This window comes from Phoenix dactylifera, chromosome 11 (assembly GCF_051530095.1).
Source record: "Phoenix dactylifera cultivar Ajwa chromosome 11, Ajwa_hap1_PhDact_Kaust_v1.1, whole genome shotgun sequence".
NCBI lineage: Eukaryota > Viridiplantae > Streptophyta > Magnoliopsida > Arecales > Arecaceae > Phoenix > Phoenix dactylifera.
In genome coordinates, this window is record NC_143200.1 from 18,764,489 (window position 1) to 18,788,316 (window position 23,828).

Here is a 23,828-nt window from a genome sequence, read left to right on the forward strand (position 1 = left end):
TATTATTTAAAATATTAGTATATCGATATCACATATATACTATTTATTATATTATTTAGATTAAAATATTATAATAAATAATTTATAAATTAAATATTATTTATTTATACTTTATAAATAAATAATATTATAACCCTCTTATCTCGGCTTAGGCCTCTCTACCTCTACCACCTCTGTCCTTAGGGCCATGCTCTCTTTTTTCTCCATCTGCATAGTACTTTAGTCTAAATCTAATGTAATTTGTAAAATGTAATTGCTGCATATATTTTACTGATATGGGCACAAATACATTTCCAGAAGGTTCAGTTCTTTGAATTGCAGATCTGAAGAAATGGAGGAAAGAAGAAGAAGAAGAAGAAGAAGTTGCTAAGATTTCTGCATATAAATGGCATGGTTGCAGTACTGTTTCTTTTATATGTGATGAGAAGCTGGCGCAGTTCCTGAATTGCTGGAAGCTTAGCAACACAGAGAAATACGGAGCAGCAGATATTTATGGCAAACAGAGTTTTCCAATGAGATTTTTTTTTTTTGAAATAGTTTTATCCTGTTAGTGGTAGAGGGGAAAATAATTTTTGACTTCAAATTGAGCTTAATATGGACATCATAGAATCTTTAAACGACTGAATCAGGGAGGTAACAGGGTATCTATCCAGGACTTAATTTGGGTCGGACTTCCCAATCAGATTATTCTAATTTGAAGCATAGAATTATTTGTCCTGTTCAACGAGATCATCTTGATATAGTTTGTACAACTTTATGGCTGATATGTGGATTAAGCCTTCAAGATTGCAATACTGTGTAAAATGAAACATGCAACATATACCATTCTATAATATTTTGAAGTGTTACTGAGGTTCGATCTTCCAACCTCAGAATAAAAACAGGGGTGACATAACCACCCATTGCAATCACAAAAAAAGAACAAGAAACGCACATATACCATTCTATATACCCATGCATATTATCATAAATTCCGTCAACGTTGCTATAAAAAATGCAAATAGAAATCTAAACTCAAATCCTAAAGGCTGTAAATGATGTGCCCCAAGACAGAATTTTTTAACATTCTTAAGAAGGGACTAACTTATACCATTACTCTCAAAGCACTTTAGTGATTTATACCATGGCTAGCAGAGACACCAACATCGCAGAACCAAGGGAGAGAAATGTGACAGAGAGGGGTAAGCTGCCTTTATCCTTTCGTATGAAAAGAGCTTCATAAATGGGCAAATGGATGGCCACCACCAGCCCGCAGAGAAGAATTTGAATGAATAATGGCTCAAGACCCATAATTCCGCCATCTTCCACCAGCCTTTGGAGTCCTCCCGCCAAGCAGAAAAGATTCAGCATTGCAACTGCTCCTATGATAACAAACATTGAGGATGATGATCCGAATTCCATAACCTCCTGCTCGTACCTTTTAGAGGCATCGCCATCAGACACCTTTGCTGTGATTGCGAAGCCCATCTTAGAAATCCGCAGCAACTTTAAGATGGTAGAAGTGAAGCCATAGAGGAATGAGGTGGTCCTCCTCAATATCCACATCCTTTGTAAGTTCCACCATCCAGCCAATGTGTCACCACATTGCAGTGATTCGACGAGCCCATACGCATGCTTCCCAATGGTGACATAGGCAAAGGGCACGAACCATGGGCTCGTGATCTAATTTTGACATCAGGATATTTATTTGTGTTAGGATTCGTTCAAACATGCATGCTTGATGGAAGGGAAAAAGATAGGCATATCCGTACCTTTGGGAATAAGGAGATGCCTTTGAGGAGGCAAAGGGAAGGAATCACAAGGTAATAGAGTGTAGGGAGTGAGTTTGGAGCCCACAAGCCATAAATGCAATAACCCATCTGAAGTCCTAGCTTGATTTTGCCATGAGCAAGTATGAAGGGACAGTACTTGGAAAGAAAGATTTGAAAATTTCCCTCGCTCCATCTTTTGTATTGCACCAGCGATTGTTCTAGTGTTGTGGGAGCAACACCTAGAAAGGCTTTTCTTGGAGGATTGATAAAGGCGGACTTCCACCCCCTACATTGAATTAATAGGCCTGTGATGACATCCTCCACAGCACACTCATACTTCAGCCCAATCTGCATTAAATGAAAGATAAATATATAGACAGATAGATAAATAAATAGGTGGATATATAGAGAGAGACCTCCTGTCCCCATTGGGTGTCGTGCTCATAGGTGCTGGTAATAAGAGACTTTGCTCTCTCTTCCAGTGTGCAAGCACTTCTAGCCGTTTTCCTCTCAATGCTTCTCTTCCAGTCTTCCTTGTAATCCTTGCTATACTTCCTCCCGCAAAGAGCCTCTCTTCTGTGGAAGCATCCAGTGCCAATATAGAGAGTCCCTCCCCAACTATCCAAGCCAGGGTGGTCCACCTTAAAAGACATTCAAAATGGTTTTATTATTAGGTCCTTGTAAGACATTCAAAATGGTTTTATTATTAGGTCCTTGTAAGACATTCAAAATGGTTTTATTATTAGGTCCTTGTAAGACATTCAAAATGGTTTTATTATTAGGTCCTTGTGCGATTTAATATCAAAATTCACACTAACTACTTGATTGGTATTATACTCCAAACTGGATATTGCCGCGATCTCTGTTGACTCCAAGGATGTGTTTGTGGAACTTTGTACAAGACTAGAGAAACATAACTGAAACCTCGATTGTGGTGAGCCTTTGCTAGTACTAACCTGAGTGATCACATTAAGGGAATTGCCATAGAGATCATTCTTGGTGATATTATGAAAGACCTGGGGATATTGTACAAAGCCAATGTCCTGACCCTTCTCTTCATCCAGGAAGAAGCACAATGCTTGTCTGATGGACTCCGAGTTGTTTGAGTACATGTCGCAATCCAGGTTGAGGATGATTGGGCTGTTGCTTATCTCTGATGACGCCCTTATCTGTACATCAGGTTGCATTGTTTAAAGATATTTTTTTCATAAATTTCATTTCAAAATCATAATAACCTTGCATTGTTATTCAGACCAGGTGCATATTCAAGATCCATTTACAGCCGATTCTAGATTGATCGTGTTATTCTTCTAAAAAATAATTGATTGTGTTATTAAAACTCCTATTGAAGCCAGTTGTCTAGAAAGTATGCCAATTCCATATTGTGGACTACCCAAAGAGAGGATATTAATCGAACATCTGATTCTGCTACCTGCTTTCATTTAACCCTGCATCTGTAGACTAAGCCCAGGACTACTTACAGGGCTCAACTAACTACAACAGGTCTAAAAGCTCATGCAAATGAGGAAAAAAAAAAGGAAAGAAAGGAAAAAGAAAGCAAGCCTATCTCCCAAAAATTGTGAGAAAAATCTAACATAGTTATATTACCAATGCGTTCATAGCCCCTGCTTTGAAGTTATGATGATGCTGAGGTCTCTTCTCTCGTGCCATATACACCAAAGTTGGTAATGCATTTCCATCACTGTCTATTGAACCTTGGTCTCTCCCATCAATTATGATCTGCAAAAAGCAACAAAGAAAAGCAACATAATTAGCTCTAGTGAGACAGCTCTAATCGCCCCACATTTGAAGGATGGGCACAACCTCTAAACTATAGCTTAGTTCAGTTCGTCCATAATTTATGCTGTACAGATCCAAAACACCTTTTATGATTTCACCAATTACATTTCCTACTCTACCAGTATATTAGATTCCTTTCTAAGACACGAACCAATAGGCTCTTCCTACAGTCCAGCATAGAGTTTAAACAACTAGTTTAATTTTCATAAGAAAACTTTATAACTTGAATTCATGTCCCAATTATCCCATTCTAAAATAATTCAAAATTCTATGCAATAAGGGTTTTCTCCCAATAAGGTCTTGTTTTGTTCTTCCAGTACCAAGTGTAGTAGTACCTGAACGATGGGTGGATGATTCCGTGAAGTCATCTCCGAGCTCCATTCAGAAAATCCTTTATTTGCTTTGAGTTCTTCAGGGATCTTGCCTAGCATTACCACCGAATCGATGCGATCTGCCATCTCTTCATATAGATTCTGAGAAATGGGAAAATATGATGACAAATTAAATAGAAACAAGTTGTTGGCTTGTTTTATGCCAATTTACTACAAGCACTCCTTTCACTGAACAAAGCTTTTTTCAAACACCGAATTAGAAATTAAGGTTGACCATGTGCCGGCTAATGGGTCAATATTTATAAAAATTGAGCCATGCCACTTGGTCATACTATTACCTTCATGAAAGACCATTCGGTAGGGATGCATGCATCGCGGGGGTCGCATAATTTGGAAAAATAGGCAGCTGGCGACCGTGGCTCCACATTATATTTCTTGCAAAATGGAAGCCAATACTTTGCAAAGTGAGATGCTTCCCAAAGGGCGTAGAAGGTCAGAACAGACCCAGCATCATCAGAGAGATAGACATTTAGTTTCTCGGGAGGGTAATTGTAAGCCATGGTTGAGAGGACAGTGGAGATGACTAGGATGGGTGGCTCTGCAATAGGGTCAGCAGTGCACACGAATATGTCCACGTTTGGTAACTCAGTTTCATCTCTGTTTCCAAAGACAAAAATAAGAAAATTATACATCAATACAACTTGTGATGCATATGAATGCACATTTTACATCCGTCATGATTTTTTTTTTTTGAATGCATGGATCCTGGAGTAGAATAGAAATGATATAACATAGAATATTTTTTTCTACAAAATTAAGAATGCGACAAAGCTTGGCCAAAACCAAGTAAGGGCTAGATCCAAATGCAGATCATTAGTATCAATATATGATAATTTGCCTAGCTAAGTTAGCTAGCACCCTTATGATATAGCATGAAATTGTATTCCCCTTGTAAGACCTTATTTTTGTCCTTCTCTCTAGGATTTTTTTTTTCTGAATGGAGGGATGAAATATTTTTGGTCCTATCCAAGTAAAGTTTTGGGATAAACATTTTTCGCCCAGGACCATTCTTTTTTAAATTTTGTAGTAGTGTGTTTTCAAATTTTGAAGCCTAAAATATGGTGCTCCAACATTTGTTAAGAGTAATATGCTTATAGATTCAAACATAGCTAAAAATTTGGGTTTCAAACTTATTTGAAACGTTTTGCATGGTAAGATAGGATTTGAACTGGTTGGCATCCTCTTCTTATTGGGCAGGTAAAATCATTGATTTTTGTCACCAATGTTCTTGGTATAATTGTACTTTTATTGTAACATGTGGCAGACTTTTTTTTCCCCTACTTTTAAAAGAATAAAAATTTATGCAAGCTAGACTAAAAGTATGAGCAAAAATAAAACAAGAATGGGTTAAAACTTATTAATTTTGTCCGCAAATTGATTTTGATGGGACTTGTTATGAGATATTTTTATTAAAAAATTATATTATAGACAAAAATAAAATAAAAAGAAAAATAAATTTAGGTTAATATAATAGTATTAGGTCTGTCTGTTGTACAGTAAATTTTATTTTGATTCGAATATTACTTGAATTATTTAATAAAAATAATGTTGAAAATTTAGTAATATTTTTATATAAAATTATTTTCAACTAAATATAAAAATATTTTTTAATATTGATTTTCAGAATAAATTTTACATCAGTAAAATATTATATACTTCATTTTTTTCTCTAATTATTTTTAAAGATAAATAATTTTTAAAAAATAAAATAAATTTGATTTACTTCAGCCGAACAAATTGTACAAATCTGATGGCCGTCACGTTATTGGAGAGGTACAGCTGTCCATTGTACCACGGAATCCGACAAATTTATGGTCTTGTTTAGCAACCGTCGTCTTCACGAGAGACTGATATGATAGCTATCAAGAAATTTACAGGGCACCAGACTGACGCATGGCAGAGAATTCGAGACGCTTAAACCAACTTGACGTCGACCAGGTCGCCGCCTATCCCAGCCTGAACCCATCCCCCAACTCTCTCGGCCGCTACCCACTCGGCATTCTGCTGGCCCACCGTCCGTCCATCAATGATTCTTATTTCACAGAAACTATAATTCATAACATCAGGTCTCATGAAACTTTGGAAACTGAAGCAGTATCCCCTAGAAACTCAATCCATGGCCGCATGGCTTTGAAAGCTCCATTTTTTTTTTTCTTTTTGCTTATCAAAGAAAAAAAAAAGAGAAGGGACGGCTTAAATGTTTGTAAACGATTCCCTCCAAGATAAATTCTTTACCAGCAAAGATTACTTTAGCGAGAACGCTAAATTAAATGTGGGTAAAAGACTAGTTAAGTGTAGACCGAGCATGATATGTGGGCATGTTCTTTCTTTTTTCTTAAAAAAATAAACGGAAGAAGCTAAGAAATATGCGGGCATGTCAATTATGAATGAGAATTTTACCGCTGAGAGAGCTTCTCGGTGTGAGTGAAACGATAGATGGGGTTCCAGCGCACCGACTGAGTGATGATCCAGTAGAAGCCGAACCAAAGCTCGGCTGCAAATATCCCCATCCATGCCCATCTCCCTTGTTCTCCCCATCTCGGGACATGAGTCGCTCTATAGAACCAAATCGAACAAATGCCCGCCATCATCGAGAATGCAAACAACTTGTAAGCTAACCTACCTTTGGCTTGCCTTGTTTCAAAGAGAGCTTCATAACTCTCCCCCATCTCTCTCTCTTCCTCTCTCTCTCTCTTTGTGTCTCTCGCGTTTGTAGCCGTGAGATAAGTTGGTTATATATAGAGCGTGGTAGGAGACAAAATTTAATATGGCCACAGGTCAGATTAATAAATACTTATTCGACATGGATAGTAAGTAAATAATTTCCTTCACGAGAGTGTGGATAACAATTCCGTGGTGAGGCCTTCTCAAAATCTTCAATGATGAGCTCAATCTATGGCCCATATGGCATCATCCTTGGTAAGACGAGAATGATGATGCTTTAGATTTGATAGGAAGATAAGAAAGGTGACAACGAGTTCTCTCGACGTTTATCCATCTGGTAAGTAGAAGGGTCCTTTAGAGGGTGTGAGATGGGGCACGTGAGGGGCTCTCTCCAAGTGATATATTCAGGGCCGCACTAGAGGATATTTGTCCAAAGAGAATGCTACGGTGCTTTTTTGGTGCGAGGTAATTATTAGGGTGATGAGGTCGACCATGGACTTTGGATCATCCTAGGTCATATTGCTCTTGCACATAAAGAAAAACGAGGAAAAAATAGAGTGATTTCATCCTAAATCCATTGTGGATCTGAGCAACCCAATAATTTCTCCTCCGAAGCACATTACCTAATCAATTTGAAAGAGACCGCTTGATCAGAAAATGGGGAATGGGTAACATGATTGAGGATTTAGCATAGATCTAACAATGATGGGACCATTTAAAATTCCAACTCAAATGGACAGTCCATTGCCACTCTTAAAATATGAGAGATGTATGACATGAATTCCGCAAATGTGTTAGACATAATGGATAGTGAATCATGTTAGGAATCGAGTCTTCATTGAGGCTGAAATGTTTCGATGTGATGAATGTAATGTAACTAGTGTTTAATATGTGCAACGCTCATGCTTAAAAGAAGGATAGAGCATAGTGAAATGCGAATTATATTTGTTTGGGGTCGGGTCTCTCCTTGGGACTCGAGAGAAGGCCGAATATTCGAAAGAAATAAAGTTATATTTGCGAGTGGAATGCAAACATGGTGGCCCTATAATGAGAGGAATCCAAAGGTGGAGACGTATATTTAAGTTCATCTCAATATTCTCCTCGTATCATATAAATATAATAATGTAATGTATTGTTTCCAGCCATATCTAGGGCCTGGTTTGTTATGGCTTGTACATGTTTTCTCCCACTAGTGGAGAGGCCAGTGTTCCATCGTCTACTTTTGGAAAAAAATATAAAAAAGAGGGTATGAGATATTGAGCTAAGCAGTGCTAGGTGTGTGCCATGCTAAGTCAGTCCCCATACTTGTTCATTCAACTTGGTTGCTACTTTTTATGTCGAATGAAGCCTTAGGATTCTCTGTGGTATGATATTTGCACTATAGAGTCCTGCACTATCATGGATGCCTTTCACATCTTTCATTTTGGAGATAGATGGCTTTTTTTCACCATTGCAATATATTGTGCATTGCACTATTGGTACTTTATCGTATTCTATGAACGAGCAAAAACAACCATTCTTCAAGATAGTTGACATAGTGGCTATCGAAAATTAGATCCATAACTCTGGTTTGGGACATATCAAGGATTGTTGCATTATTGTTTTCACCCCGGCACGAGTCTACTATAGTAAAGAAGAAAATTAATGCTCCCCTCAGCATGCCTCGACCTGGGTTTCTTTTTTTTTCTTGGAACCCTCAAGCTAAAATGAAGTAGCCAATAAAGAATGACTCGATTCCTTTGTGGGTGCTTAGAACCTCTATGTATGGCTCACTCTCCCATGCAAATACTGGCATACTCCTCTCTCTCTCTCTCTCTCTCTCTCTCTCTCTCTCTCTATATATATATATATATATATATATATAATACTTGGTTACTCTCGAGGGAATCTTTATCCTTCTATTCAAAATATTCCTCGTGGATGACACGAGCTGTGTTAGACATGGGATATTATGTTTAAATTATTTGAATACTAAAAATCATATAATTTAAAAATTCCGAATCTAAACTGTTCTATATATATATACATATATAAAATTATATATATATAAAATTATTTATATTTTTTATATATTTATTTTATTTTATTTTAATTTTTAGATCATTGCTCGGTCATATTGACTTGCCGTTCTAGGAAGGCAAGCGGCTCTTCGGGAAGGTCCGGAGAGTAAAACTTCAAGATACAGGATGAGGCCATGGCAGAGAGAGAATTTCGTCTTTCTTTCGTGCCAGAGAGATTAATGTGCCTTAGTGAGAGTCAAATACCACTATAGAGTGGGACGAGCACAGGTAGAAACATCAGCAGGATGGATCTCGGAATATCCCTGCACGATAGTTTTAATTAAAATTAAATAAAAATAATTTTGATAATAATTTTAAAAATTTAAAAAATATATTTGATTTCGATTTTGATGACTTTTTTAATCCAAATGCGGTCTGAAACTGTACTCAAAATTAAACCCTAAATCAAATCCGGAAACTAAATCCTGAATCAAGAATATCCTATGACTAATATTTTTAATACATTTTATATTTAGTATGAAGTCAAATTAGAAACTTTATGAAATAATCTGAACCATCCATATTTCACTCAATACTCAATGATAAATTTAGACTATATATTATTTTTAAATATATTTATTAAACAGGTTGGTATTAATTATATTAAAAAAGTCTAGTTTACCTCACATGAGAGCCTGGTAGGCTGGTACCTATCGCGGATGGATGGGCAAGAAAGAGACTTTTGTCCTTTGTCGGTTGGACGCTTTGATTAACTTGTTTGCTTGCGCTGTCCGATAATTCAAACATTACAAATTTCTGTCCAAAAAGAAAAAAAATAATGTTACGAACCGCTCTTGCATGAGTCCAATTTTGACTGCATAATTGAAACTTGGCATCTATGACGTCGCTGGCCTGTGAAGTCCAAGCAAGAAACCATTCCATGGAAATATCAATGACAAGAAATGCTTTTATATTTTAAAGAAAAGATCACTTGGACGTCTAAATTTCATTAAAATTTATCTGCCAAAAGAAAGCGGAGCGGCGAATAATGTGGCCACGAGACAATTAGCTGAAGGCATCCGAACCGTGGAAAAAGTAAACGAATCAATCTTCTCCACTTTAGCTTTCTTTAATACCATGAAACCAATTATAATCTTTAGGCTCGTCTCCACTTCCTTGGACCTGGAGGCTAGAATCATATCATGGCATTACCGTCTTTCTCAACCCTCTTTTGAAATGTAACCATCATCCATTTTCAAAATTTTGGAGAATCTCTCTAATTAAAATAGATAAAGGAACACATAGTGCATAAATTATGGTTGTCGTTGCACATTGGAAAGGGCCACCACCTTTGGTCTTTTGTTTACGGCAACTGGACTAGCCAATAAGCTGAATGGTTTGGAACATAGGGTTGGAACTAGGGTGATGGCTAATTTGTAAATTCAATAGGTTATTTTCACGAAAGCAGCGTAACCTCTCAGTGCACCGTATCCAGACTCTTTCTTATGTTGCGTTCCATCGCATTCACCATTGTATGACCGATTGATGTTTTGGTGCCAACCATTGAGAAAGGAATCTCAACCACCTCATTTTCGTTCCCCCTTGCATCAGGATTTCTTTATGCCACGGAGAATGCAACCCCCCCCCCCGCCCCCTTCAGTGAACACTCTAATATCTACCATATCTCCGGTCCACGTGATACATCCACTCCATTCACCGATGGCATAGGCACTGCAGGAGCAGTTCGTCAGGCACCAGTCTTTGCACTCTTCCAGACTTATGTTGCTGTGCACGGTGGCATTTGATGTATCGGGCAAGTTCACGAGATTCAACCCAACATAATATCGCGAGATTCGTAGATTATTAGGAGAGTGCGACTTCCATCAGGCCACACACGTCTATAGGGAGGCAAACGGTGCTACTGATTCGGTTGCTTTCTTTGCGACTCATCACTCTATAGGCTTCGTATAGATGGATAATAGGATTGTCCATGACTTTTATATAGTTTTTTCTTTTCTAATTTTACTAGCCGCATCCACATTCACTGTGCGTGAGTCGTCGTTATACCAAAAAAAAAAGGTGAGATGGTCTGCCACCTTCTAGCTCAAAAGAATACTTAATTATCTAGACTATATTATGATTGACGCGAGGTGGTGTCTAAGGTACGATGGTTGTTGAGTTTGGTAATTGTTCTAAATACTCGTGGTGGCTAAAATATTTCACATCAAATTTAATGATCTTTCTGAATACTCATAGTAGCCAAATTGATCCACATCGAATTCGGTGATGCTCCTGGATCAAAGCTCTTCTTGTTTAGGAGATTTAGTTTCTGCTAAATTAGAACTGAAGATGAAAAACACTTGCTTCTTTGCCTCGTGGCTGAACTGCTTGGTTTTGCTCGAAGATAGAGTTGTTGAGGCTTGCCTCATTTTCTCTATTCTTGAGGGGACCACAGCTACCTCCCAAGGTTACAAGAAGGGGACAAGGAAAATGAGAGAAAGCAACTGCAAACAACTCCCAGAACTTGAGAACTACAAGAGCAATTGTAAAAAGGGTCTAAGTATTTTGGCGCCATTGTCTTTTCAAGAGTCTAAGTATTTTTAGGTAAGTCATTCTTCTTAGCATTCAATCTGATTAAATAAATAAATAAATAAATAAATAAATAAATCTGGGGTGTTCATTACCATTTAACTCTAGAAAGTCTTGAAAATTGGAGTGATCATGTTGGAAGTAAGTGAAAGCCACTCATTTATATGATACTATCTTGCACCTCACTACATTCTTGACTTGTTAGCAGATAGATGGGGTGTAATGAAACTTGAGTTAGAGTCTGCTTAAATATGATAGCAACAAGTCTCTATTGTCCTTGCAATTCTGGTTTCATACAATAATACTTGTTCAAATTTTGAGTTAAAAATTGGAAATTTCTGACTGATGAAGTTTGTAGGTAACTTCACTGCAAACCCTCACGAGACAACACTCGTCCATTAGGGTAACCTAGGGGTTTAAAGGCTTGTTGCACGTGCTAAGTGCAATCGTGATGCTCTATGAAAGTGGGTACGTATCTCAATTTTATGTACTTAGCTTCAATAAAAAGTCATAAGTTAGACTACATCTTTTGTGCCCTCATTCTATCATGTGCTCGTTAATTGCTAGAGACTAGCAATAAGCTAGTTGGGGGGTGTGATGAGAGCGCAAAAGTGCGATCTACATATCACCTAAATTAGTGTTATTGCTAACTGATAATGATAAATTCGCTGGTTTAATATTATATTTTTGTTTGGCACAGGTTATTTTTTATTTTTTTTTGGTAACAGCGGCTACTCATCTCATATAACTCTAACGTGAGTACAACCTGCTAAATCGCGGAAAAGTAAAAGTTGCAAATCAGGATGAACGTCTGCACGTCCAACAAAAATCCCTGGAGTGCCGGGCAACAAAAGAGGCGACCCAGTCTGCAGCCTTGTTCGCCTCCCTGAACACGTGTCCTATCTGGACATCGCCCATCACCCGCACCACCCTACGAGTCTCCCGAATGAGAGGGTGACCATCCCCAAATCGATCCGTCCCTCGTAGCTAGTCGATAACCACAGATGAGTCTCCCTCAAGGCAGACCCGCTCCACACCAAGTACCTGCCACGCGTAGGATATGCCCTCCCAAGCAGCCCGCAGCTCTGCCCCGACCACTGTGAGTCCTGGCGTGCGCCGCCCTCCTGCTGCTATCATCCTGCCAAGGTGGTCCCTGATCACAAATCCAACCCCTCCAGCCACGCCATCCAGTGACCGACTGCCGTCGACATTTACTTTGAGATAGCCAAGGGGTGGGGGTACCCAAGAAACAAAGGCAAACCGGGGCGCTGAAGCAGCGTGGAAAGTACCCCAAATGTCCCTGACTATCCCAGAAGAAAATCCGACGGTAGCCGCAACTACCTCCCTCGCATATAGCGTCGCTCTGTCCACCACCCTCCTCGGGGACGACCTCCTCCCCTCGAATAGGCCGGCATTCCTGTCCAACCAGATGTGGTAGGACAAGTATGCCATCAAAATTCCTGCCTCAGTAGATCGGAGACTCTGCATGGAAACTCTCAACATCTGAACCATATCCTGCACAGAGACTATCGAGTCGGGTAGTAGGACCGATGACCTCCTCCATATCTCTCTGGCTCTGGAGCACTGCAAAAGAACATGCTCGGTCGTCTCCTCAATATCTGCACACTCCTCACAGTACTGAGAAACCGCCATGCCACGCCGGATTAACAAGCTTCTCGTAGGAAGGCAACCCCAGGCCACCTTCCAGATGAATAAAGCCACCCGCGGATGAATCCGCAACCTCCATATCCAACCACCCTCAATCTGACGAGCTGGCTCCCTACACACCAAGGCATAGAGGTCTCTAGCACGAACCCTCGTCCGTCCCGTCGGGACCCATACTAGCCTGTTGCCCCCCCCGCTAGGACCCGAAGAGACAGGACCGACTCCGCCAGCTGCTCCCCAAAAACCTCCCGGATCATCTCCTCCCTCCATCGACCCCCCTCTGAAGTCAACAGCTCGCTCACTCTGCAACCTGCTAATCTCGTCGAATCCACCATGGTCGGCATGCAACAGATCGGCAGCTCGGTCACCCAGCTATCCTCCAACACATCAATAGATCGACCGTCACCTATGACCCATCTGATCTCTGGAAGCACCACCACTGCTCTAGTACATATCTCCCTCCAGATCGGTGAATGGTGGCGGCCAGCTCGCACCCCGGGAGCCAAGGCGCCATACTTGGCCCTCATCAGCGAGGACCACATACTCTCGGGCTCGAGCACTAATCTGACTGCATGTCTAGCCGCTAGGGCCTCCCGCATCGCTACCAGGGACTGCACCCCCAAGCCTCCGTAGCTAGTCGACTGGCACACCACATCCCATGCCAATAAATGGACTCCACCTCTACCCCTGCACCTCCCCCAAATAAAGTTCCTGAATAACTGCTCAAAGGACCTCAGTACTGTAACTGGAATGAGAGTATTGGAGAGTAGGTAAATGGGAACTGAGGTAAGAACTGATCGAACCAGAATAATCTTACCCATCATAGAAAGTGTATGCATCTGCCATCCCTCTAATCTGCGTCTGATACTGAGCTCCAAAGATGTACAGTCCCTACGCCGCAACCGCTGGCTGGACAGAGGGACCCCCAAATATGTCATCATACCCTCCTGCTTTCCCGCCCCTAGGACCTCCAGTATAGACCGCCTCACCACTACCTTGGTCTTCGGGCTGAAAATAACAGCTGACTTGGTCAAATTGACCCTCTGTCCCGATGCTGCACAGTAATCCTGAATAATATGACAGATAACCCGGGCCGACTGCCGCGACGACCTGGCCAGGAGCAAACAATTATCAGCAAAAAGCAAGTGGGATATCGGAGGAGCCCTCACCGTCGGCCTATAACCCTCCAACTCCTGACTGACCGCTGCCCGTCGTAAGGCTCTAGACAGTGCATCTGAGCACATAATAAATAATAGGGGAGATAGGGGGCATCCCTGACGCAACCCTCCTGAAGACTGAAAGAAACAGGACGGAGTCCCGTTCACCAAAATAGCAAAGGAAGGGACGCGCACGCAGCCCATCACCCATCTGATCCAAGTCTCATGAAATCCGAACACCTGCAAGGACTGCTGCAAGAAATCCCATCTCACCCTATCATAGGCCCTCTCTATGTCAAGCTTGATCCCCATCAAGCTCCTCCTCACCGGAGCCCTACCGAGATCAAACATGAACTCCTGGGCAATAAGCACATTATCAGATATACTCCGCCCCTCCAAAAAAGCCCCCTGCTCCGGACTAATAAGCCTAGGAAGAACAGCCCTCGACCTAACAGCAAGGATCTTCGCCGTAGCCTTGTACAAGGTCGTACAAAGGCTGATTGGACGAAAATGACTCGGCTCCGTGGCGTCCTGCCGCTTCGGAATCAAGGTGATGAAAGTCCTCTGCCAATCTGCTGCCATCACTGCTGTGCAAAAAAACTGCTGTATAGTCGCCGTCACATCTCGTCCTACTATCATCCAATATCTCTGGAAAAATATAGGTGGGAAGCCATCTGGCCCTGGAGCCTTGTCCCCCGCAAGGGACCTCACTGCCTCTCTAATCTCCCCCTCCGAAACCGGTTTGATCAATACTGCTGTCTCGTCCTCTGACACCCCAACCAACGGCAAGGGTATATCCGCTCGACCTCCACCCACGGGCTGCTCTGTCCATCTAGCCCTGAAGAAGCTCTCCATAGCCCTCTAAATCATCACCGGATCCTCCGACAGCTGCCCCTCCTCATCCCGGATAACTCTAATTCTGTTCTGATGCCTCCTGATAACTGTCGCCTGGTGGAAAAATCTAGTGTTTCTGTCCCCCTCCACAATCCACTGCATCCTCGATTTCTGTCTCCAGAATATCTCCTGTTGTCTAAGAAGGCCGTCATGCAGTGCCAATAGTGATATGAGCTCCCCCATCTCCTCATCCGCTAGGCCCCCCCTCTGGTCCTCCTGAGCCTGTAACCTAGCGATAGCCTCCTCCGCCTCCTCAATCCTCCTGAAAATCTCTCCCACCTCCTCACGGTTCCACCTCCTCAATCGTCTCCTCGTCAACTCCAGTCTACGAGACACCCGATACATAGCATCTCCTCTAACTGGTGCACTCCATGCCTCCCTCACCATCTCCCATGATCTCGGATAACATAGCCAAATCTTCTCAAATTTAAATGGGGGCCGAACTGGGATATAAGTGTCTGTACACACCAATAACGGACTGTGATCTGATACAATCCTGGGTAAGTGGCTCACCCGATAATCCGGAAAGCACTGAACCCACCCAGCGGTCGCACAAGCTCTATCAATTCTCTCCCACACTCTAGCCTGGCCCTGCTGATTGTTACACCATGTAAACCTAGAGCCCGAGAACCCCAGATCTATCAAACCATTCAATGTCAAAAAATCTTGGAACTCCTTTACCTTCCTCTCATATGAGAAAAGCCTCCCCCCCATCTTCTCCTGAGGGTCAACAATACAGTTGAAGTCACCAGCCACCATCATAGGATACCCCTGATTAATCAGCTGAGACACCTCCTCCCATAATATCCGTCTCTCCCTGAAGTCAGTACTAGCATACACTGCAGCAAGGACCCATGAAACCATGCTACCTTCCGAAATCACTATAACCACCTCCTGGTTACATACATGGAACACATCCAACCTACAGGAGCCCTGCGCCCAAGTGACAATGATGCCACCCGACAATCCCTGGGACTCCACTACATAAAAACCCCACGACTGGGGAACCGCTCTCCTAGCCTTCTGTAGACTCCTCCTCGAAAGCCGGGTCTCAAACAATACACATATATCCGGACTATGCTGCTGCACAATCCTACGGAAAGTCGGAGCAAAAGAAGGCTTTCCCGCGCCACGGCAGTTCCATAAGATGATCTTCATTGGTCACCTGAGGACACCTCACAACCCCCTACCCCAGGGCTGCAATCATGGAACACCGCATCTTCAATAGCCCCTCCACTCTCCAGCTCTGCAGATCTCGCTCCCTGAGCTGCAACCTTCAACTGAGACACTATTCGATGGTGAGCCCTTCCATCATCGAGTTGTGCCAAATGGCACGGTAAGTCTCCATTAGCTTCCACTGTTGCGGCAAGGCCTTCTGTCATCCCCCCTCTTGACTCTATATTGAGGCCGTCCAGGTGCTTGGGAAAACATGATTCACCCACTGCCATTTTCCCCATTCCAACCTCACAGCCAGAACCACTGTGCCCCCGTGCCATATGGCACGCACTGATATTAGAGTTGTCTTCCCCCAAACCGGCTGCGCCCTCTGCCCCCGCACCAGGTGTGTCGCCGCTACCTGCTCCGCCATGGCTCTCCCCTATCGGAGCCTTGCCGGCACCATTTGACCCCGCCGCCTCCATCTCGGATGAGATCGCTGCCGCAAACAGTACCGTAGCCGAACGCCTCCCAGTCGGCTCCGCCTCCCCGGACAGTCGCGGACCGAAACTCCCACCTCTATGCACCTGCTCCCTCCGGGGAGGTCGACCGCGTGCCGTCGCAAGGGGCGGAGGGGAACTTTTGCACCTCCGCCGGAAGCTAGCCACCGGCCGCCCAGCCTTCGCCGCAGCTGGCCCCGTCCCTCCTTTGGGGTTGGACGGGCCTCCCATCGCTTGGCCCGCCGCCTTGGGTGGGCTTCTCGCTCGTTTCGACGGGCTCGGGCCCGGCCTGCCCGAGCACTGCCCACTGCTGGTAATGGGCCTGCCCACATCCCGGCCCAGGTCGTTGTTGGCCCGGCTGACCGAACTCTCGCCCAACTCGGCGCCCGACCCGGGTCCAAGCACGAGTCGACTCGGCACAGGTTATTACAAATTAAAGTTTTAATGCATCATGGCCTCAAACTGTGCAGGCTCAATCCTACCATGATATGATCGAGCACATTTGCACCCAAACATCCGAGCCCGTGTGCGATCTTCCAGTGATCCTCACGTTCCCTCCTTTCCGGATAAGCACCCGCACTCTTCCGGAATAGAGATTCCCACTCTCACTTCATCACAAAGAAAAAGAACTTTTTAACCTCCAATCCTATGAACAATAACTGAAATTACTATTTATTCATGAAATTACTAATCATTGCTGGAATCACTGTTCATATGAACAGTGTTCCGGGAAAATACTGTTCGTATGAACAGTGTTTGAGATCAAACTGTTCATATGAACAGTGTTACGTAAAAACACTGTTCATATGAACAGTGTTATGGAAATGTTTTTTTTGATTACTGTTCTTCTTCCTCCCAGTAACTTCTTTCGCCCGTTCCAGCCGCGTTCGAGCTTCCCGGATCCTACGTCCGAGTATCCCGCAGTGCTCTTCAGCCTCCCATGTCCATTTCGAGTCGTGATCTCGCTTCCAATCCGGCGTCCACGAAGCTCCAAGTGATCCCGCATCCAGCCATCGTCCGGAACCACCGCTTCTTCCGCATCCATCCCAGGCGTCCGTCTGCAGCTCCTTCCCCACCTTCTCCGGGATCCCATGCTATGATCAAGCCGCCCGTTTCAGCCTCCCCATCTCCTCTTCTTCCGGCCACAGCAGCGGATTAGCAGGGGATTTTCAGCAACCTCCACGATCGGCCATTCACCATCTAGCTCCTTCCCAAATCAACGGATCTCGCGATCCCAGCACCCCACTCCGACGCCCTCCGCCCCATCCGTCCGTGATCTGCCCTCCCGCACCACGCTTCCGGATTAGCACCCATTGATCCCGCGATCAGCGTCAAGCTCCGTCGATCACGCTCTCAGCTCCTCCGCTGCTCGTGAAGCCCCGTTGATCACCTGCCTTCTTCTTCCATCCCGGAACTCCATCCCAGCATCACGCGTCCGTGAATGGTGTCTTCTCGAGATCCCGCAGCCAGACCTTCATCCGAATCAAAGGTCTCAGCCCCTCTCCCACGGATCCGCTCCTCCCATCATCGCGCCCGAGCTCCATGGATCGTGCCTCCGAGTCCGCCCCTTCCGGAATCCCAAGCATCCTCACTTGCCTATAAATAGGGTGGCCATCGGAAGAAGACGGGGGAGAGGAGGGAGCTCGGCTCGGGCGGGCTGGGTGTTGAGCAAAAAAAAGGGGAGGCCCTGTTTTCCGAGAAGAAGAAGAAGAAAAAAAAAGTAATATTTTATTTGTTTTAGGGGTTCCATCAGGAGAGAGAAGCTTCTTATTTTGTTTACTTTCTGTTATTTGCAAAAGAGAAGGAGTATGGAGCCTCTAATCTCCATTGTTATTTGTAATCGATTTTATTTTTATAAAATCTAGCAATTTTCTTTCATGCAATCCCTGTTCTAGGTTCAAGTTAATTTATGTTTTCTTTTTATGCAATACATTAAATCTTCCTTTATGCAAATTGTGTTCACTTCAATCTTCTTGTTTTCATCCATTTTAATTTATGCCAAAGCTTTTCTTTGATTAGTTAAACATATAAATGCTTTTCGAATTTAAATACCTGTCTTTTAGTTAATTTCAATTAAAAAATATTCTCCGGTAGACTAGAGAATCCATCAACATCCTCAAAATAATGTTTTCCTTTTATCATTCAAAAATCAATTTCAAATCCGAGTGAACGTTCTAATTTTTATGCAACTCCAATCGTCTCCCTGTGGATCGACCTCTTACAACCGCTATTCTTCGAGTAGAAAAGGTAAGAGTAAAATTAAATTAAACTTTGTTTGTCGGTTCTAACAACGATCTGTTTAGCGTATTTTTAGATAAACAGGAACGGACGAACAGAATTTTGGCGCCGTTGCCGGGGACTCATTAGCATTCAGTCTAAGTATTTTTAGGAGACTAAATTATTAGATTTAGGAGACTCTTGAATCTCCTAAATATTTAGGAGACTGAATTAGATTTGGTTGAACTCTTGAACTAAGCATTAGGAAGTATCGATTATGCTGTGATTTTCTTAATCTAATGAGGAGCAGGAAACAAAGATATAGAAGCGAACAGAAGATTGACGAAGCAAAGAGGAAGGCGTCCAAGCTTTTATTAGGCATGTATTCATATACCAGCACCCTTTCCTCTCCTTGAGTGCAGCAACCTAGAAGCCGAACTAGGTTTCGGTGTTGAAGCTTAGCAATCAGCATCACTTCATTCATGAATTCATCAGCGCCTTGTGCCGAAGTCTTTGAAAGCCTCTTCACAGCTATTTCTTGCTGCTCCCAAAGCTTTCCCTGAAATCACCACATTAAGCATTGCTATACTTAAAGAGTACTAAATCTGAGGCAGTATCAAACCGTTCGAAAGCCCCGAATCCAACATTGTATTCAGAGTGCTGAATGTAGGACCCTACATCGACTGAGACCTACATGGTGACACTCTACTAAGCTTAGTTGGTAAACTATGAAAATACCTTGTACACGGGACCGAAGCCACCCTCTCCAAGCTTGTTTTCGATTGAGAAGTTGTCGGTCGCTGCAATGATTGTCCCCAGATCAAATAGAGGAAGCTCCCAGTCGTTGCTGTCCGTGTATTCGTTGTTACAGTGACTAGCGACGGGAATGGCACCAAAGGAAGCTGCTGCAGTAGTTACAATTAATAGTAATCACTACTCATGTCATGGGTGCATATTGTGAGGGGGACTATATTTACCTGTTCTCCTTCTCTTCATCCAAACGCAAATTCCCACTGAAGAAAGCAGTAGAATCCCCGCAACAGAGCCAACAACAATCCCAACTATGGTGCGTGAATGTGAATGATCTGATCCTAGTTCTGTAACATCAACTCCGTCGTGTAAGTACATGATGAACATTCCTTTGTTTTCCTTTTTGTTTTTTAGAATTTCATTTTTCCTTTTTGGATCTTCAAGAAGTTCCACATATAAATTGGGATGAATATTGGTTGCTTGACTTAGCCCGAGCTTTAAATGGGTTAGACCAAGTTATCCATTAGTCGGTTTGAGTTTGGGTTTTTAACAAAACTTTTAAATGGGGACAAGACTGAAAACTTTCAATTTGAGCCAGGAGTCTGGTGTTTTGAGCGAACCTAGCTAAAGATTCCTTTCAGATCAGTGTGTGTTGCCCGAAAAGTCTACAAGCTCTAATTCTAACTCCAAATCTAATCCAAATTTCCTCGTTTGTTAGCCGGTAGCCCATGCCAAAGTCGGCCCAGCCCGACAATCCTCGGGCTGGCCTGGACCCACTTCAGTCCCACAATGAATACTTTAATGTAGTATTATTTATTCCGTGGGTATAATGAGCACTGCTTGTAATGCAACAAAAGAGTTTTTAATAGGATTTAAATGGAAAACGTGATTATTTTAAAAAATTATAACCTACTACTATGTGAGACTTCATGTGAAACTATGAAATTAAAAAAAGTCACCCGAGCAAGTAAATATTATGGATCATATTTAACTGTTTATGGGCAAAAACTAGACCTGGTCCATCTCCAACACATGTAAAGGTGGATCGTATCCTATTTCTTGATTCGTGCTCTACTACCAATAGGGCTGGAAATGGGTTTGGGCCGATCTTCAAGTCGGGCTATGGGCACGGCCCGAAAGAATTAGATCGAGTTTGGGCTTAAATATCAAGCCCATTTATTTTCAGTCCGGGCTTTAGTGTCCGATCCTTGGCCTGACCTCAGCTCAATTCTAGACAAGGACCGAAACGGAGCCCAAATTTAGGCTTAGGCCCAGCCCAGTTTTGTTCCAAAATAAGGTCGTTCTCAATAGACAATGGTTCGGTCTATCCAATTATGTGTTTTGACCAATTTGATTGCTATTTTGATAAATATATTTCTAATTATCAGGTGGTTGCTAATGTGAAGCTATAATATTTCATAAAAAAAAGTAAAGCAAGGGTATGAATGATTGAAAGATTAAGCTTGAATCGGGTTGGCAAGCTTGAGTTTTAGCCCAAATAGATAATTCGGGCCAGCCCAATTAGGTTTGGGTCGGGTCTAAGTCTATGCTCAAGTGGGGCTCTGGCTGAAATTTTCTAAAAGTTTTTGGGCATTAGCCTGATCCGAAATCTCAAAAAAATTTCAAACCGAATTACGGTAAAGAGGCGTCCGAGTGACCTGGTCCATTTTGAGCACTAAATGCCAAGCAAAATTTTTGAAATTTCATTAAAGTAGCCAATACTAAGGACAGTGGTCGTCTTCCCTCGTATTAAAATGAAAACAGGGTCAATTAGCTGTCCCATCGGTTTCGCACGTCGATTTCCTATGTCCCCACCAACAGGTAATGTGTCTGCTACACCCGACTCATAAGCCTAGTCCGACTGACACCAAACAGTACAAATCGGACATCATACACCTTATAGCAGCATATAAAGTCCACCTTTGAATCAGTACAAACTGGTGGTGAACAGTGCGGCAGACTGGATCGCCTCTTTTGCAGCACATCACTCTAGAGCCATCTCGTGATGGATTTTGAAGAGCGTGTTTTGTACTATGACTATTCTGGGCATACTCACGGCTGAATGTAGGGAGACGCCGATGCATGAGAAAAAAAAACCAAGTACAAACTGGCATCGGCACCGGGATGCAGACAACTACCGATTTCCAGCTTGCATTGATCCAAAGATATAAATCTTTCTCCGGTGTAGTTGCCGACCTTAGTAAATGAAACAGTACATACCTAGATCGGCCATTGCTAGTCGGACGTAGAGATCCTATCCACCAAAGGTAAATAGCCTAATATCAGTGAGCTCCGTCGTCCAAATTATGCATCCGGTCCCATTGATATTAGCACTAGCATAGGCCGTGCATGAACAATTCCTCAAGCACGTCGCCCTACACTCATCCAGTCCCATGCTCCACTCCACCGTTGACCTCGATGTGTCCGGCAGCTTTGCCTTCTTTATTGTCACAAACCCATCAGTCCCGTTTCGGCAGTCTAGCAACATCATCCTCATACACCCGTCTTTCGCTTCTCTAAGATCCTAATTTCTCGGCGACCTAGGCTTAAATCCCTGCAAACAACTACATACCGGTGAGTCATCTGGATTACAAACCCCGTAAGCCCTGCATTGTGACACATAGTCGCATAGGTCCTTTGGCTCAGACATGTAGATGCTCCACATTTGGCTGTCATCAAGCCAGACAAGGTGTTGGACCTGGCCGGTGTAGTTCACGATAAACCTCGCGATGATGGACGTGCTCGTGGTGTTGTACATGAAGAAGACCTCGTCGTTCTTGATGACAAAGTCCAATATGAAGACCTTATAACGCATAATATCCGGGATGCCACTGAAGCTTTGCCCGTTCCATGGCCCGGAGCGCAACAGTTGCTTTGAGTCTTGCAACAAAATTAACTGGGGGTCGCCACGGAGATCCAGAACCATGGTGTAGGAGCCTGGCGCTAGGTTGCTAGGACTGGCCCATGATGTGAGGTTACGGCTGAGACCACTCATTAGGTTCCACCCAAGCTTCATTCCAGGGAGCTGAGTGTCAGCCGGGTAGTCGAAGCTCTGCCATGCAAGGCTCCCTGGTACAATATTATCATCGCCCTTAGCCTCTTTAACGATGAAATTACCGTCGTCTAAGAGTTGCACGACTGGACTGGTGAGGCCGGACAACCCCAAGGACCAGATGGTTTTAGAGTTCTGGTCGGTGATGATGAGAGTTCCATTAGCGGTGATTGACAGGCTACCGTTGTGCTCGGAGATCGGGTGCTGGCGATTGGCAACCCACATGATGGTACAACTGTACAAGGTGAGACCTTATACCATATGCCGACATAATGATTGTTAGTGTTGACAGAGCTGAAGAAGCCTAAGGCGAATCTCTCCGCAGCTGAGATTAGGATTTGGCCGCCGCGGAGGGGCTTGGTTGGAGTCAGGATGTTGCCTCCAATGGAGAGAGAGAAGAGAGAAGAAAGGATCAAGAAGAGAAAGAGTAGGGCTGCAGGACGCCTGCACATCTTTCCAAACATGTCCATTTCGAAGAAAAGGTTGCCGACTCAATACGCCGTTTGATTCTTCTGAAGTTATAAGGCTTGCAGTACTTCTAACCTTGAGAGTTGATTTGTTGGATAAATTAGAGGATAAGGTGACCATTGGGCCGCGTCATCTGGTTGGACCTATTCAAAATTCCCGTGTCTATGACGTCGATGGCCTGTGAGCGTGAAACCATTAATTCCATGGAAATATCAATGACAAGAAATGCTTTTATATTTTAAAGAAAAAATAGCTTAGCCGACTAAATTTTATTGCAATTTGTCAAACAAGTGGGGCGACGAATAATGTGGTTACGAGACAATTAGCTGAAGGCATCCGAAACGCGGAAAAAGTAAACGAATCAATCTTCTCTGCTTTAGGTTTCTTTAATGCCAAAATTTTGGAGAATCTCTCTAATAAAAATAGATAAAGGAACAGATGGTGCATAAATTATGGTCGTCGTTGCACATTGGAAAGGGCCACCACCTTTGGTCTTTTGTTCACGGCAATTGGAGTAGCCAATAAGCTGGATGGTTTGGAAGATAGGGTTGGAATTAGAGTGATGGCTATTTATAAATTCAATAGGTTATTTTCATGAAAGCAGTGTAACTTCTCATTTTCGTTCCCCCTTGCATCAGGATTTCCTTATGCCACGGAGAATGCAACCTCCCAACTTCTTTTTTTGATTTCGTATCTTCTTGTTTCTTTGGTACCAGTAAATTACCGGTGTCTACCAATGGTTGAGATATCTTCCGGTGAACGACGACTGGTTAT

At 43.1% G+C, this 23,828-nt stretch overlaps 3 protein-coding genes and 1 pseudogene across 4 annotated transcripts; all 4 read right to left on the reverse strand.

Annotated features, from left to right (window-relative positions):
* Nucleotides 1-799: 799 nt before the first annotated feature.
* On the reverse strand, nucleotides 800-6,918 carry LOC103718443 (cellulose synthase-like protein E6). Its single transcript, XM_008807271.6, has 8 exons — nucleotides 6,344-6,918; nucleotides 4,222-4,540; nucleotides 3,887-4,024; nucleotides 3,360-3,491; nucleotides 2,708-2,920; nucleotides 2,168-2,392; nucleotides 1,752-2,099; nucleotides 800-1,662 (listed from the first exon to the last, which is right to left on the reverse strand). Exons 1-8 carry the CDS (start codon nucleotides 6,610-6,612, stop codon nucleotides 1,117-1,119), a joined length of 2,190 nt encoding a protein of 729 aa, XP_008805493.3. The 5' UTR covers nucleotides 6,613-6,918; the 3' UTR covers nucleotides 800-1,116.
* Nucleotides 6,919-12,183: 5,265 nt separating this feature from the next.
* LOC148700691 (uncharacterized) lies at nucleotides 12,184-12,849 on the reverse strand. Its single transcript, XM_088707912.1, has one exon. It carries the CDS (start codon nucleotides 12,847-12,849, stop codon nucleotides 12,184-12,186), a length of 666 nt encoding a protein of 221 aa, XP_088564038.1.
* Nucleotides 12,850-14,879: 2,030 nt separating this feature from the next.
* On the reverse strand, nucleotides 14,880-15,776 carry LOC148700692 (uncharacterized). Its single transcript, XM_088707913.2, has one exon. The coding sequence runs from the start codon at nucleotides 15,774-15,776 to the stop codon at nucleotides 14,880-14,882; it is 897 nt and encodes a 298-aa protein (XP_088564039.2).
* A 3,192-nt stretch (nucleotides 15,777-18,968) lies between these two features.
* Nucleotides 18,969-22,813, reverse strand: LOC103718453 (receptor-like serine/threonine-protein kinase SD1-8; annotated as a pseudogene). The gene is made up of 4 exons (XR_016397918.1): nucleotides 21,792-22,813; nucleotides 19,762-20,050; nucleotides 19,523-19,689; nucleotides 18,969-19,343 (listed from the first exon to the last, which is right to left on the reverse strand). The product of XR_016397918.1 is annotated as a receptor-like serine/threonine-protein kinase SD1-8 (transcript).
* Nucleotides 22,814-23,828: the final 1,015 nt, after the last annotated feature.